At 44.1% G+C, this 17,427-nt stretch overlaps 1 protein-coding gene across 1 annotated transcript; it reads left to right on the forward strand.

The window, feature by feature from the left end:
* Positions 1-697: 697 nt before the first annotated feature.
* Positions 698-4,549, forward strand: LOC133073776 (serum amyloid A-3 protein-like). The gene is made up of 4 exons (XM_061167730.1): positions 698-829; positions 1,393-1,484; positions 3,737-3,875; positions 4,266-4,549. The coding sequence occupies exons 2-4, from the start codon at positions 1,394-1,396 to the stop codon at positions 4,429-4,431; spliced, it is 396 nt and encodes a 131-aa protein (XP_061023713.1). The 5' UTR covers positions 698-829; position 1,393; the 3' UTR covers positions 4,432-4,549.
* Positions 4,550-17,427: the final 12,878 nt, after the last annotated feature.

Consider the following 17,427-nt stretch of genomic DNA (forward strand, 5'->3'; position numbering starts at 1 on the left):
CATCTGATCATCAATACACTTGAAGCTGGAAGACTCCCTTTTCCAGTGCTGGATCCACCTCATGTGGGTGCTGGAAGTTTGATTTTCCTGAGTTTCTGTCTCCTTCCTTTCCTGCTGCTGTACCCTGAGGTCCCAGCTTCACCCTGAGCTGTTCCTTGTAATGGACCCTTCTGCTGGTCCATTTGCCCTGTATGCTCACATTCTTTACTCAACTCTCTTTTTCTAATGTTAATCTTTGGAATTCCCAAGTGGCTCAGGTGGTAAAGAATCCACTTGCTGTGCAAGAGACCCGGATTCGGTCCCTGGATCAGGAAGCTCCACTGGAGAAGGCAATGGAGTGTTCTTGCCTGGTATTCTTGCCTGACACTCCAGTTATCTTGCCTGGGGAATTCCATGGAGAAAGGAGCCTGGTGGGTTACAGTCCATGGGGACCCAAAGAGTTGGACAAAACCAAGCGACTAAACACACACACCCTTCACAGCAAAAGTCAGTACATTACAGTGGGGGATGAAAAACACATTTGTCTCCTGGAGTGAGACTAGAAATGGGCAGGAAAAAGCCCAATATGCCACATTCTGAAAGTTGCCAGATTGCACAATCTAGGAAAATTAGATGTGAGTAAGGAATAACACTGCTGTTTTCAATGCTGTGTTCTGGTCAGGAGGGATTTCCCAAACTTTCTTCCCTTCTTTCTTTTTTTGCTTCCACCCCGTTTCTCATTGGCTCCACTGGCCAAGTGTCAGTATATAAAGCACCGGCCCGTCTCCCTGGCAGGCCGCATAGGCAGCGCAGCTGCACCAGGAGCCTCAGCAGGAGGGCACGGCCAAAGGTGAGGTGCTAGAACTCTCCAACACTTTTCCTCTTCGGAGACTTTCTCTTCACCAGCATTCTTGTGCTGCAGCCCAGCTCTCTGCTTCCTTCCTGAATCTACTGTTCATTCTGACCATTAGAATCCTCCAGGCATGAGCACGTCAGGGGGTAGGGCTCCCTTGTCTGCTTCTTCTGTGAAGGCGGTGATGGGGTGAGCACGCGGCCACAGACACTGTGCCTCATCCACCTCGTCTCACATCACAGACAGGCGGCAGGAACTCACTCCTCGTGCCTCTGGGGAACCTGCAGTGCAGCTGGGTGTCTGGCTGATAGAGGATGAGGGGACTGGAAAGTGGTTTATGCTAAAAGCCCGTTGCAATCCTCCACGCAGGAAATCACTGGGATTCCAAGATTTCACATGGAAATGAGAGCTGGATCCTCTGTGTTACAACCTATCGTCTATCTATCTATTGAGATAAAATTCAGAGAGATTTACATTTGGAATGTAAGAGTGTATCCACATTACAACTCAACCTCAAGACCTGTCATTCTTGGTTGAGTCCGCTCATCTCTCTGTTGCAGGATGAACCTTTCCACCAGCATCATTTTCTGCTTCCTGATCCTGGGTGTCAGCAGCCAGAGATGGGGGACATTTCTCAAGGAAGCTGGTCAAGGTAAGGACCAAAGGATGGGCCAGGGGAGGCTGTGTCTGCTTCCCCAGGATTCACCTGAGCAGAGGACACATCCCCACAGGGCAAAGGCCATCAGTGGGCAGAAATAGAGTTTGGTTTGCATGGTAGCACTTCCCGAGGCTGTTCTGGCAGCTTTGCACTCTTTTTGGGGATTCCCCAGCCCGAGGTCACATAAAGTCTGGGCCCCAACTTTCAGCAGGAGTGAGGAAGACATCTGGGGGGCGGGGTGCGTGTTCCCAAAATACCAGCAGGGCTCTGCTGCCCCCTCGTGGGCAACTAGAGATGGCTCATCTCCAAGTCTCCTGTAGCCATGAAGTGGGTGCAACTGCTGAATACTTTTAACTAAAATACCTGAATTTTAGTAGCTGGTCAGGACTGTCTAAGAACTTTATGTGCAGGAATCGACTCATTTTCCTCCTCAAGGTTTAATCCTTGAGCCCTGCAATGTAGGGACCATTACCCTTTATCAGAGAACCTGCTGCCCCAAGAGATTAAGATAGGTTCCAACGTCCTCCAGCAGAGCAGGATTGAACCCAGCATCCTGAGACCTTGCTGTTAACCTTGGCCCTTCTAGTGCCTCCCAGACAAGAGTACACGTGGAGAGTGAGGGGTCTGTGAACATGCGTCCTGCTCATTATCTGAGTAGACGGCAGAGAGTGGGGGTTGGTGCCTTTGGAAGGAAACCCGATAGAGTTCCCCTCCACATAGTAAATGGGAGCATGAGTTTTCTTAATGATGGTTCTGCTGAGGCTGAGACCTGGTGAGAATCCTATAGCAAGAGACATAGACCTCACTAGCCAGAGCAAACTGGCCATAATTTATTTCCTAAAACTATTTGGTGTTCTTATTTTTCTGTGATAATTGCTGAATAGTTATTTCAAGAGTTTGTTCTTAATTCCATCTAAATTCACACAGGCCCAGATAAAAGTATCTTTTCATCTCCTCGGTCAGTGTTGTTCAAGGGGCACTCCAGGATGACTTGCATGAGAATCACCCCTGGTCTGGGTGCTTTGTGGAACGCAGGTGTCTGGGTCCACACACAGTCCCTTCCCTGAACCACAATCCCTGGGGCTCTCTGCAAATCTGTCCATTATTAAGCACCCCAGTTGATTTTGTGCACAATAAATATTGAGAATCACTACCTGGTTTTGCACCCAAGGGACAAATATGTCGTGCATTTGGAAGCACTTCTTAAGCAACTCTAGACTCCAGGGAACTATTTAAATCTGTAACTCAGGGTGAATAGCTATACTAAGAATATCATAGCCCTCAACAAAACTATTTTTCTGAACAGTGGAAATAGCTAATACCTAAAATAAAGATAAGTTATCTCACAGAGATATTAGATAAACTATGATTATAATCCATGTTATATTTTCCTCTTTTCCCTAATGTGCTAATCTTTTAAACCTTTGCCATTTCATTCTACCTAGGTTGGGTTCTCTGCCCATGCCTCCCTGATCTTCATTCTACTTTATTTATTTATTTTTTTGCCCTACTCTTCTAAGGACCAGCGAGGTGATAGTATAGTGAGCACCTACAATGTTCTCCAAACTCAACCTATATTTCCTCAGTTCTGCTTAACCACCCTGAGAGAAGCATTACTCCTCCATTTTACTGGAGAGGACACTGAACTTTAGAGATGGTGGTTCAGTTGCCCCTTTTCTGCATCTGATTACCCTGTTTCATCAAACCCCCCTTAGAGAGCTCACCTTTACCACCTGCTGATTTAATTCTGATGGTTGCCCATGTGCAAACATGCCCTCAGTATTCAGATGTACTCAGGCCCGAGTTAGTCACCAGGGCTGGATTTCTCCCCTTGACCAGGCTGGGAGTATCCTATATCCACAGCCTTTCTCAGTATCGTCCTTCATCTCAATCTCTGGTCAGGGCCTTTCCTGCATCTTTCCAGGTGGAGGTTTATTATGTAAGCAAACATCCTTTAAAGAAAGAGCATCGACCTCTCCTTCACACACATCACACACCTCCAGAAACAAAGTTCCAACAGACTTAGAATGAAACCAAACAGAATAAAACTTGCACCAAGTGTGTACTCACAATTTCAGATCAGGGAAGTAAGTGAGAAGTAAAGAAGTATTCATTTCAAGCCAACATAATAATCTCCAAGGGCTTAGTCGAAGGCTGAAACCTAGAATCAGTGGCAGGAAATTATTTATTTCTGTCTGTCACCAAAGCACAATCCCATTCATCTCATCATTTTCTTTTCCTCCCAGGGGCTAAAGACATGTGGAGAGCCTACAGAGACATGAAGGAAGCCAACTACAAAGGTGCAGACAAGTATTTCCACGCCCGCGGAAACTATGACGCTGCCAAAAGGGGACCAGGGGGTGCCTGGGCTGCTAAAGTGATCAGGTACCAGGGTCCCTGGGGATGCAGGGATGGGTGGGCAGAGCTTGGCTGCCTTGGACAACCTGGACGGGCCAAGCCCTGGAGAACTTTCCAGTAGGGCTGTGGGCCCCCCTCCTCTTACCCACCCTCCTGCTCTGCACCCAGTGTGAGGTCTGGGTGTCTGAGGAGCAGAGCGAGGCTGGTGGGACAGGCGACTCTCCACCCTCCCGCTCTGGGTGTGTTCACGCAGCACAGGGCTGAGGTGGGCTGAGCCCAGGGAGCCTCAGGGTTGTAGCCCCTCTTTCCTGGGCTCCTCTCAGAGTCACTGATCCCTTGGAAAGAGGAGAGATGGGGAGGGTGGGGCTGGGGCTCATAGTCCTGGATTAATCCCCTCCCTGCCCTCTTCCTTTCCAGTAACGCCAGAGAAGGTATTCAGGGAATCACAGACCCTCTGTTTAAGGGCATGACCAGGGACCAGGTACGGGAGGACACGAAGGCCGACCAGTTTGCCAATGAATGGGGCCGGAGCGGCAAAGACCCCAACCACTTCAGACCTCCTGGCCTGCCTGACAAGTACTGAGCTGCCTCTCTCTCTGCTCAGGAGACGGGGCTGTGAGTCCCCAAGGGCAGGGACACTGAGCTAGAGCGTTCTCTGCCCACAGAAGGCAGCGGATCTAATAAATGCTTAAGAGATGGAATACTGAGACTGTGTGTCATTCTTGGTATGAGGGCAGCCTGTTGGTTCCAGGACTGATGGCAGGACAGCCACGTGAAGCTGAGCCTGTGCCTCTGTGTTTGGCTCCAGGACACACCCTCAGCATCATTCAGGACAGACCCCCTGTCCAGCCTTCCCCCAATCAGACCCGCTCCCTCTCCAGGCCCCTCTGGTTCCCCCGGGGCCGTTTCCAGGCCCTTCTCCATCAGGCCTTCTCCCTCCCGGCAGTTGTGTCCTGCCACCTCCTCTGTCCCCGGTCTAGTTGCCCAGCTTGTCCTCGGTGCTCTCTGTGAGGGGTCAGGGACACAGTCACGGGAGGACTGGATGCTGGAATCGTGCTTCAGAAACTGCCACCTTGCCCTTCTAGTAGCAGCACCTGCAAGTCCAACTATGAACCAGTTTCTGTCTGTGCATCCAGAACCATCTCCAGTGCTCCTTCCCCTCACTCTAGTTTCGTTGCCTTATACAAGTTCCCAGGAACAAACATGTCAAGAAGTGGAGGAATAGTGACAACATCAAAATTCAGAGCCAGGAGGCTTTGTTTGCATTGGATATGAGTCATGTCCTTGAGAGGAAGTCATTTTCCCCTCCTGGTCTTTTCTCAACCCAGGGAAGCCAGCAGCATTTACTTCTTATTGTGGAAAACTGTCCCTTATGGCAGGGGTTTGGGTCTGTTGTTGGTGTTGTTTAGTCGCTAAGTCATGTCTGACTGTTTGTGACCCCGTGGACTGTAGCCCATCAGGCTCCTCTATCCATGGGAGTCTCTAGGCAAGAATACTGGAGTGGGTTGCCATGGGTCTGTTAGAGTGCAAGAATTATGAGTGATTCTGGAAATCATAAATTCCTAGAAAACCAAGAAACTTCTTCCTCAGAGAAAAAGTTTGGTTTTGGTGTTCAGTTTGTTTTATTTTGTTTTCAGATTTGATGTTTAGGAATTTTTCAGATTCCAATAAGTAAAATGATCTAAAATCTTAAAAAATGGTGAATACATTTCTGTATCCAACTTTCATATCAAGTAATAATACACTTATTTTTCCTTTTTACAAAAATTTGGAAAGCTTCTGTATCCAGCCTTGCCAATCATCCTCTCTCTAATGTTCCCTTTCTTTCCCCTCATTTTGCAAAAATTTTAGACCTTCAGCACCTGGGATAGAAATCTAACAGTAAAGAATCTCATAACAAAAGGCTTCTTACAACCTGGGGTCCATTCAGACTCTACCATAGAAACCCCTAAACTCAGCAGAGCTTTGAGCCTGTTCTCAGCAGCTGATGGGCACCCACATTCTCCTTAATCCCAGCTAACTTTCCCCTGCTTTATTTTGTCAGAGAGTCACTTTTCTGAGATACAGCCATAATCCTCCTTAAACTTCTACCTACATCTCTGACAAGGCCTTCTGATGGGACCTGTATGAGAAAGCTCTCTTGTGACTACCTTATATCCACACTTCTTCTTCCTCCTTGACAGGGAAAGTCAACATGTCTTTCCTCTCTAGAGATCATTTTCTCATTAATCTTCTCCCCTCGGGAGTGCTCCTCAATCCCACGTTCAGAGTAGAAGTGTGTGTTTATTTACTCTGAGCTCCACACCTACCCTTCTTTGCCTGGCTTGTGATTCTGGAGCTGGACCCTACGAACACATCCCCGGTGCCAGCTGGCCACGGTGCTAATCTCTGCAGTTTAGGGTGCTAGAGGGACGTTGCAGGAGAAGACACTTTCTGGTTAGTGGTTCCCTTCCGCCCAGCTCCTGTGGCGCGCTTGTCCTGCACAGGACACCTGGGGACATTCATCTCAGTGAGGAAAATGTGCTTGTTCCTCATGATACACACCACACCTCAGAGTCCGGACCCTCTGTACCTGCTTCCTGAATAAATTCCCACATTGAAAACCCAGACTTCACTCCATGTCACTCTTCACTCTGGTACCTTCTCCTCTTCCTCTTTATCATCAAACTTGACAGTCTGTCCATCTGCACTTCCTGCTTCCTCACTTCTGACTCACACTAGAAACTACACCAGCCTGATCTCTGTCCCCACCACTCAGCAAAACAGCTCTGGTCACCACTGACCTACATGGTGCCAAGACAATTGACAAGTTCCTGTCTCATATCAGGAAGGCTCGGAGACATGCTCAGCACAGTTGTCCTCTTCCTCCTTTCTGGAAGGTTCTCTCTTGGCTTCATAATGCTGTATCCTCCTTTTGTTTCCCTTTAATTTTCCTTTATCTCCGTAGCTGGGTCTTTTCATCTCCCTAAACTCTAAGGGTCCCTCAGACTTGGTTCTGGTTCTCACTTTCTTTAAGTTTTTTCTCTCTTTTTTTTCCCCTAAACTTATTTAATTGAAGGAAAATTGCTTCACAGTTTGTGTTGGCCTCTGCCATACATCAACATGAGTCAACCATAGGTATACACGTGTCCCCTCCCTCTTTACCTCCCTCCCACCTCCCACCCCTTCCCACCCCAGGAAATATAGCCAGTATTTTATAATGACTCCCACCCCAGGACTCTCACCTTTTAAGTCTCTAAATTTTCTCCAAGTGCAGGAAATAGCACCTATACACTGATGGTTCTGAAAATTACACCTCCCCCGTTCAGAAACCTGGTTTCCCTGCTCCGTGCTTGAATATCCGACTGACCTCTAGACACCTCTGCTTGGATGGTTTCCAGATATCTCACACTCACTGTGTCCCAAAGGGAACTCTCATTTGCCTCCAGAACTTTTCACCTGCAGGCCTCTCCATTTCAGCAGATGACATCACTGTTCCCTCTGTTACTCAGCCCAGAAATTGAGATATATGCTTGATGCTTCCCTTGCCTTTACCCCACATCCCATCCACTAGCAACTCCTGTGAGTCTATTTCCAAATTTCGTCTCTAATCCATCAACCTGCTCTCACGTGCACCTCCAACAAACACCATTTCTCACCTGGGTTCCTGCAGCCACTGTCTAACTAGTCTCCCCATCTTCATGGTTTCCCCTTCTGCTTAAGTTGTGTATAACTTACCATCTAAACCAAGTCACTTTCCAGAATGAAAAGGGGCATTAGTAATAATTATGCCAGGATGACAGAAATAAACTGGGACTGTCACAGGCAAAAGAGGCCTGTCTCTCTAGCACAGGCTGATCTCTGTAAACCATAATCTGATCATGTGTCCCTTCTACTTAAAACTCTTCAGCAGATCTGGTCCCTGGTCATGTTCTGGCATAATCTCATGCCATATCCTCCCAGCTCTCTGCTCTCCAGCCACATTGGTCTTCCCTCAGTCCCACCAATGAGTCAAACTCTAATTTATAGGTATGTGGTATTGCCTTTGCCCAGAACATGCTTCCCACCCATCCTTCTCAAGGCTGCTTCCATCTTTCCTGCACCTCTCACTTGAAATTCCTCTTCAGGATGGCCTTCTCCGACTACTCTGGGTGGCCTACCATGGCTATTACTTCTTTCCCAACAATTATCGATATGTGAGATGATTTTATTCATTTCTCTCTCTCTTTTTTTTTTTTTTTTTTACTTTTTCTGTTATTTTTTCTGTTTACTTTTTCTGTTATTTGGTTCCTGGTGGGGGGTGGGGCATTGTTTTGCTGGTTTTCTTGGTCTGTCTTCAACCTTACATTGTAACAATTTCTGTCTCATTTAACTTTAAATATCTAGCACTAAGCAAGGTATCTGGCATGTAATAGGACTTCAATGCTTATTGAACCAGTGAATGAATGAAAGAATTAATTTTTTTAACTAACTAGTAAAAAGGGAATTTTTTCAGGGTAATACATTACAAAATGTATTTCCATTATACCACATCATCTTTATGCATTCACTCACTGATGGACTTTAAGGTGCTTTAGATGGTTTCCATATCTTGGCTGTTGTGAATATGCTGCAGTTAACACAGTGATGCATGGATATTTTCTTTTTATATTTTTAAATTGAGGTATAGTTGATGTAAAATATTTCATAAGTTTCAGATGGCCAACACAGTGATTCACAATTTTTAAAATTTATACAGCATTTATAGTCATTATAAAATACTGGCTATATTTCCTATGCATCCTTATAGCTTATTTCATACAGAGTAGTTTGTACCTCTCAATCCTCTACCCCTATCATGCCCTTTCCTCCCTTCTGTCTCCCTACTGGTAATCACTAATTTGTTCTCTTTAACTGTGAGTCTCTTTTTTTTGTTATACTCAGATTTATTTTTTAGATTCCACATGTAAGTATGTCAAAGTTGTCATCACACACACAAAAACTGTCATTGTGTATGGTGATAGGTGGTAACTAGACTTATCTTGACGATCATTTCACAATATATACAAATATCAAGTCATTGTGCTGTATATCTGAAACTAATGTCATGCTATATGCTAATGACATCTCAACTAGAACAATAATAAAAGCCATTCCAATCATCACCCGGTATCACTGGAAGAGAGGAACCAGAGAGCCTGAGCTTGTGTTTGATCCATTTGGAGTCACGTCCCTAGGCACCCCTCACAGAAAGTTCTTTTTCCAGAGCAAGTTTATTTAAGCCTAAATAAACTGAGAACAGAAAGAGCTGTAAAACCATCATCACCCGGGATTTGGCCAGAAATGCAAAATCTCAAGCTGTACCTCAGATCTACCACAGCAGGCAGGACCAGTTACATAATGTGTGGTACCAGTCCCAAATAAACATGTTCAGAAATTCTTAAAAATTCCAAGATGGTGAAAGCGGGGCATTAAACCAAGCCCAGGGCTGTGCTAGGCGTGGGGCTCTGCATGGGTGCACAGTGTCATGCCACGAAGACGGGCGGTTTAACTAGGAAAAGCCGAGGAATTCAAAACACTGATGTAAAGCCATGAAACCCAGGCTTTTCCTATTAGTATCAGATAAAATAATGCCTAGATCACTAGTATATGTCATCTTGAATATTCAGACGGATTCAGAGTAGTCCATCTGGAATAATATATTATTACCTGGGCAAGATGGGAAAACCCCAGTCCAGGAAAATATTCTCTGCATTCAGGACACAGCAGTGCCAGTATTTTTCTGTGTCTTCTGGGAAGAAATAGCAAGAAGGAATTTCCAGCCTCTCTTGCGGTTTGTGTTTGATCCACTAGACAAAGGTTGACTGGAAACTCCAGGCTAGTCATCTCTGCAAAACAGAGTTGTGTTGTAATTCTGTACTGTTCCTCAGGAAATTTCATGGTACCCAGATTTCTTTTAAATGAAGGGGTGAGAAAAATTGGAGTTTGCTCTAAATTTTACCCTAAAGTTACTGTTCCTGGCAAAAGGGCAATTTCAGTCCCTTGTCAAGCCACAAAACAGTTAAGATGGTAAATTTTATATTATCTGCATTTTACAATTAAAAAAAAAAAACTTGCCATGTGGAACTGGAAGGGACAGAACCCTGGTGGAATTTCAGCAGATGGGCCCTGGGGCAAAGGGCGGGTCAGGGGTGAGCAGGGGGCATGACCAGAGGGCAAGTGCAGAGCATGTCCATGAACAGTGCCCAGGATGAGAGACAAACCTGGGCTCTGAAACTGAGAACAAGAATCTGGGAACAAGTCATGGAGGGCCTTGTCAACAACTGTTAATCAATACTCAATCTAAGAAGAGAGGGGGGAACTCCCCTGGTGGACCAGTGGTTAAGACTTCACGTTCTAATGCAGGAGTATGGGTTCAGTCCCTGGTCAGGGAGCTAAGATTCCACATGCCTTGCAGTCAAAAAAACAAAACATAAAACAGAAGCAATATTGTAAGAAATTCAATAAAGTGTTTTCTTTAAATGGTCCACATTAAACAAAATTTTTTTAAAAAGGAAGAGAATTTTACTTGAGCCAACATGAAGATTACAACTCAGGAGACAGTCTTACAGAATGTTCTGAAACTGGCGGTCCCTGGTGGTCCAGTGGTTAGGACTCTGCCCTTTCACCACTGAGGGCGCAGGTTCAATCCCTGATCAGGGAACTAAGGTCCAGCAAGCTTTGGGATGTGGCCAAAAATAAACAAATTACTTAAAAAAAAAAAAAAAAAAAGCCCCGACTGGTCCACCCATTAGAGGTCAAAGCAGTTATATGTTTTTGAGACAAAGAGTTATACATCAAAGTGTCACACTGACATTGACATAGTCCAACAAGGTGACCAATGGGTCATTGTGACTCCTTACAGGGTCAAGGAAGGAAATCTTAACTCCTAAGGAGTTACCTTGATGATCCCAGGAGGAAATTGCTTTTTTTTCCCCTTCTTTTTGGAAAGCAGGCATTCCTGTGTCTTTTAAGGGAATCTAGTTAATGTAATACAGACACACAGTGTACATGAAAGGGAAGAGGATAGTAGTTCAAAAGGCAGAGAAATTTTTATGTCAATTTTTTTTCTTGTCCCGCCTTAAAATAATTTTTTTCATCAGTTTTAAATACCAAGCACAAGGATTTGGGCTTTAATTGGAAAGCAGAAGGGAGCTACGAAAGTTTCCAATTGGGAGGGGGTTGAAGGTTATGTTTCAGAGGATAAGGATTTTGACAGAGGGTCTCCAATGAACTTCCCATGAGACCCAAGGAACCATTCACTCTCAGGAGCCGAGGTTTATCTACCAACTAGGATAACCTGAACAATGTGGGGATAGGTGACAAGTTGAAGGAGGTTAAACTAGTCCTCGGGTCTACATGTTCAGGTCTGGGGCAGGATTCCCACATTTGTACTTGTAACGAGACCCATGATGATTCTAATGCATGGCAAGTTTGTCAATCACCTGAGTGATACTGAAAGTGGGTTCCATTGTGGAACTGAGACTGTGTGCCGAGACTGCGTGGTGTGGGGCAGGGGGGGCGGCAGGGTTTAGAAGCGTTAGAGAAAACCACAGGACCAAAATGGTGCCACTCGTGCTAAAGCCCATGGAACCGAGACTTTAGTACAAGTTGCAGTTTCAACCCTCCCCGGAAATGTAATCTTAACCAGTGGAATTTTCTGGTCAGAGGTAATCTGCCCGTGGGCCTTCTCCATTCATCCCATCTCACCACCTCCACCCACAAGAGGTAATATGCATGATATAACAGTCTTAATGGTCCCTTTTCCACAAAAATATATCCTGACCTACAAATAATTCTTTCTTTTCTTTTGCTAATAACTCCCTTGTCTCACCCTTCTAAAATTGCCCTCCCCTTCGTATACCTACTCTTCTAGTTATTAGATGGGATGCTGCCTGATTCATGAGTAATTGAATAAAGCAATTAGACCTTTAAATTCACTGTTGAATTTTGTTTTTTAACAGAAGTGAAGAAAGTTCCCTAAAGACTGATGTAATTGTCTCAGAAAGAAATAACGACAATGTGGGCTGGTGGCAATAGAGAATATAAAAATAAATAACTATTGGAAATAATCACCAATGTTGAATTGAGGGGATTTGCCTAGTAACTGAAAGTGAGGGTTGAGGAAAGGGGAAGAGACAAAATAAGATTTTGAGCCTTGATCAGGGCAGTGACAAATACAGACAAGGAAATTATTTCAATTTTGGGCTTCCTGCTCTCGTCCATTCATGAAAATCAATTACATAGGTCTGATTGACTATGCCAAAGCCTTTGACTGTGTGGATCACAATAAACTGTAGAAAACTCTGAAAGAGATGGGAATACCACACCACCTGACCTGCCTCTTGAGAAACCTGTATGCAGGTCAGGAAGCAAGAGTTAGAACTGGACATGGAACAACAAACTGGTTCCAAACAGGAAAAGGAGTACATCAAGGCTGTATATTGTCACCCTACTTATTTAACTTTTATGCAGAGTATATCATGAGAAACGCTGGGCTGGAGGAAGCACAAGTTGGAATCAAGATTGCCGGGAGAAATATCAATAACCTCAGATATGGAGATGACACCACCCTCATTGGCAAAAAGTGAAAAAGAACTAAAGAGCCTCTTGATGAAAGTGAAAGAGGAGAGTGAAAACGTTGGCTTAAAGCTCAACATTCAGAAAACTAAGATCATGGCATCCGGTCCCATCACTTCATGGCAAATAGATGGGGAAACAGTGGAAACAGTGAGAGACTGTTTTTTTTTTCTGGGCTCCAAAATCACTACAGATGGTGATTGCAGCCATGAAATTAAAAGATGCTTACTCCTTGGAAGCAAAATTATGACCCAATCTAGACAGCACATTAAAAAACAGAGACATTACTTTGCCAGCAAAGGTCTGTCTAGTCAAGGCTATGGTTTTTCCAGTAGTCATTTATGGATGTGAGAGTTGGACTATAATGAAAGCTGAACGCCAAAGAACTGATGCTTTTGAACTGTGGTGTTGGAGAAGACTCTTGACAGTCCCATGGACTGCAAGGAGATCCAATCAGTCCATCCTAAAGGAGATCAGTCCTGGGTGTTCATTGGAAGGTCTGATGTCTAAGCTGAAACTCCAATAGTTTGGCCACCTGATGTGAAGAGCTGACTCATTGGAAAAGACCCTGATGCTGGGAAAGATTGAGGGCAGGAGGACAAGGGGATGACAGAGGATGAGATGGTTGGATGGCATCACCGACTCAATGGACATGAGTTTCGGTGGGCTCTGAGAGTTGGTGTTGGACAGGGAGGCCTGGCGTGCTGCAGCTCATGGGGTCGCAAGGAGTTGGACACGACTGAGCGACTGAACTGAACTGATCATTACTGGGTAAAATGATATTCCAAATATTTCAAATAAGAGCTGGTATTTATTACCCAGACACTGGCACTATGTCCTGCATTTTGTAGGTAGTTTTGCTTCACATTTATTATCTCATTTAATCCTCCGCTACCTAAGGCAGGGCTACTATTAACCCCATTTCACAGATGAGGAAACTGAAACCTGCAGAAACAAAGCAACTTACCTGAGGTCATTCAGATAAAGAGCAGACATTCAAAGCCAGTCTGCCTCAGAACCTGCCCACTACAAACTGGCACTTGTCAATTGCTTCTGCAAGCATTAAATCATGAACTGCTTGCTGACCTTCAACATGCCCGGAAAGGAATTCAGGGTGGAGATCAAGAATGAAACACTCCAGTGATCTGGGAAAAACTGACTGAACAAGTCTTCAGATAGCTATTTTCAGAAAACTTTATGAGCTCAATTCTAGCCTCTCCTCTGGAAGAGCACTAAAATCATTAACAGTGACATTTGTTCCTCCTGACCAGTAGCAAGGTTCTGCCAAAACGTGTGCTTGGCTGCAAGCACCCTCCTTCACTGAAGTCATTTCTAACACTTCTCACCCCTACCTCTTTGGAAGTTTCTTACAGCTATCTGAAATACCATCTCCCAGATTATAGTCCTCATTTTGCCTCAAATAAAACAACTCATGACAAACCCAGGCTAGCAGCCACTATGCCACCCTGAAGTCCTGTTAAACACCAGGCAGGCCTGGGGGCAGGAGGAAAAGTGAGACAAGCACAGGGCAAGTGAAAGATGACAAGTTGTCCTTGCAAACACTGCCTAATATCCAAGTAGACTGTTCAAATATAAATGTCTAACTGAAGAGGATTTTTGCCAGCTGAACTGACCGTGGCTGTATTGGGTTACTGGACCTGTGAGTCTGTGCTAACATAAAGGGTGAAGGCCCTCCTGTCACTGTCAGACTTTGTCATTACACAATGACCATGCAAAAGATGGTCTAGAGGAAATCCCAGGAGGAGGAAACTGCCTGAACTGGCACAACTGTGCAATCTTTTACGGCCCATCTTTCTAGGGCACATCTATCCTCATTTATCAAAAGGGTACAAAGAATTTTCTAGCATTAAAGGGAAAAAAAAATTTCACCTGAATTTATTTTCCAAGGAAAACAAGCAAAAATCCCATTCAGTTGGTAATGAACAGGGAGGCCTGGCATGCTGCAGTCCACGGGGTCACAAAGAGTCAGACACCACTGAGCAACTGAACTGAACTGATAAGAAATCTATATTTGATCTTCATCCCCTTTCCTGGGCACAGTTCAGTTCAGTTTGGTTCAGTCGCTCAGTCGTGTCCGACTCTTTGCGACCCCATGAATGGCAGCACGCCAGGCCTCCCTGCCCATCACCACCTCCCAAAGTTTACTCAAACTCATGCCCATCGAGTCGGTGATGCTATCCAGCCATCTCATCCTCTGTCGTCCCCTTCTCCTCCTGCCCTCAATCCCTCCCAGCATCAGGGTCTTTTCCAATGAGTCAACTCTTCGCAAGAGATGGCCAAAGTATTGGAGTTTCAGCTTCAGCATCAGTCCTTCAGAGTTCCTAAAACCCTTAGAATTTCCAGTGACAGGTATCTTTTTGATGTTAATGAGGTGACTTTCGACCACACCTAAGGATGGGGGCTGGCTGCCAGTGCAACGAACCACGTGATTAGAGGGCTGGAGCTTTCGGTCCTGACACTGGCCATTGGCCACTGAACTCAACCTCCAGCCCGTGTCCCCTCTCCAGACTGCCGCTGCTTTATCTAGAGCTTCTGCTTGGTGAACATGCAGTGACCCATCTGAAGTGGCACTGGGAGGGGGCACGGAAATTCCTTGCCCCTTCCCCATACCATCACCTCCATCAGCTTTTCCTGAGTTACAGGCTTCTATAATAAACTGATAAATCTAAGTAAGTAAAATGTATCTCCAAGTTCTGCAAGCCACTTTAACAGATTAATCGAACCCAAGGAGTGGAACGTGGGAATCTCTGGTTTATAGCCAACTGGTCAGAAACACAGGCACACGTGCAATACAGTGGGTTCAGTCCCCAGACCACAGCAATAAAGCGAGTCACATGAATTTTTAGTTTTTCAGTGCATATAAAAGTTATGTTTATATTCTACCATAGTCTATTAAGCATGTAATAGCATTGTCTTAAAAATCAATGTATAAGCCTTAATTTAAAAATATTTTATTGCTAAAAAATGCTAACTTTTTTATCTGAGCCTTCAGCAAGTTGTCATTTTTTTCCTGGGAGAGGGTCTTGCCTCCATGTTGATGGTAGCTCACTGATCAAGGTGGTGTTTCCTAAAGTTGGGGTCACTGTGGTGATTCCTTAAAATAAGACCACACTGGAGTTTGCCACGTCATTGACTCTTCCTTCTCTTCCTTTCACAAAAGACTTCTCTGTAGCACGCAATACTTTACAGTATTTTACCCATATTAAGAGTTCTTTCAAAATTAGTTTTCCCTCAACCCTGCCACTGCTTTGTCAATGAAGTTTATGTAATATCTTAAGTCTTTTGTTGTCATTTCAAAAATCTTCCCAGCTTCACCAGTAGACTCCATCTCAAGAAATCACTTTCTTTGCTCATCCAAAAGATACTCTTCATCCATTAAAAGTTTTATCATGTGATTATAGTAATTCAATCATATCTTCAGGCTCCACCTTTAATTCTAGTTTTCTTTCTCTTTGCACATGTGCAATTACTTCCTCCACTGAAGTCTTGAGCCCCTCAAAGTCACCTATGAGGGTTGGAACCAACTTCTTCCAAATTCCTAATGATGTTAGTATTTGACCTCTTCCTATGAATCATGAATGTTCTTAATGGCATCTAGAATGGTGAATTCTTTCCAGAAGGTTTTCAATTTACTTTGCCCAAATCCATCAAAGGAATCATAACATATGGCAGCTATAACCTTACAAAATGTATTTCTTAAGAAATAGTATTTGAAAGCTGAAATTATTCCTTCATCCATGGACTGCAGAATGAATGTGTTAGCAGGCATAAAAACAATGTTAATCTTGTATATCTCTATCTTGGGCAATGCAGTACATTGTCAGTGAGCAGTAATACCTTGAAAAGAATTTTTTTCTGAGCAGTAGGTCTCAACAGTGAGCTTAAAATATTCATTAAACCATGTTATAAGTACGTGTGCACTCATCCAGGTTTTGTTGTTCCACTTACAGAGTACAGGCAGAGTAGACTTAGCCTAACTCTTAAGGTCCCAGGATGTTCACCACGGTAAATAAGCATTGGCTTCAACTCAGACACTATCTGCATTAGCCCCTAACAGGAAAGTAAGTCTGTCCTTTGAAACTTTGGAATCAGGCATTGACTTTGCCTACATGAAAAGTACTAGATGGCATTCTTTTCCAATATAAAGCTGCTCCATCAACACTGAAAATCTGTTAGTGTAGCCAGCTTCATTAATGATCTTTGACCTTCTGGATAACTTGCTGCAGCTTCTACATCAACACTTGCTGCTTCACCTTACACAGAAGTTATGAAGACAACTTCTTTCCTTAACCTTCATGGATCAACTTCTGCTAGCTTCAGATATTTCTTCTGCAGCTTCCTCATCTCTTTCAGCCTTGCTGTGGATCACGCTCTCGCTAAAGGGAATGCTCTGGTTGGCTTGAGCTTATGTCTAGACTACTAAAACTTTCTCCATATGAGCAACAAGGCTGTTTCACTTTTTTTTTGTTTGTTTGTTTTTGTTTGTTTTTTTTGTTTGTTTGTTTGTTTCACTTTTTTATGTATTCATCAGAGTAGCATTTTTAATTTCCATCACATACTTTTCCTTTACATTCACAATGTGGCTGTTTGATGCAACAGGCCTAGCTTTCAGCCTACTCCAGCTTTCAACATGCCTTCCTCACTTAGCTTAATCATTTCTACCTTCTGATTTAAATGAGAGATGTATAACTAGTCATTCCTTTCCAGTGAAAGGAACGACTTTTATATAATTAAATATATAATATATAATAATATAATTAAAATATAATTATATATAATTATAAGGTTATTAATTGGCCTATCGCTGTGTGTCAGGGAATGGGGAGGCCTGAAGAAAGGGAAAGAGATGGGGAATAATCAGTTGAAACAGTCAGAACACACATTTCTAGATCAAGTTCACTGCCTTCCGTGGGTGCAGTGATGCCACAGAACATTTACAGCAGTAACAATAAAGATCACTGACACAGATCACCATGACAAA

The sequence above is a fragment of the Dama dama genome, chromosome 2 (genome assembly GCF_033118175.1).
Source record: "Dama dama isolate Ldn47 chromosome 2, ASM3311817v1, whole genome shotgun sequence".
NCBI lineage: Eukaryota > Metazoa > Chordata > Mammalia > Artiodactyla > Cervidae > Dama > Dama dama.

Excerpts from the sequence above, each read along its gene's own strand:
- LOC133073776 (XM_061167730.1), top strand. The coding sequence starts at position 1,394 with ATGAACCTTTCCACCAGCATCATTTTCTGCTTCCTGATCCTGGGTGTC. Across the intron at positions 1,485-3,736 it reads TCTCAAGGAAGCTGGTCAAG|GGGCTAAAGACATGTGGAGA; the intron begins GTAAGGACCAAA and ends TTTTCCTCCCAG. Across the intron at positions 3,876-4,265 it reads TGGGCTGCTAAAGTGATCAG|TAACGCCAGAGAAGGTATTC; the intron begins GTACCAGGGTCC and ends CTTCCTTTCCAG.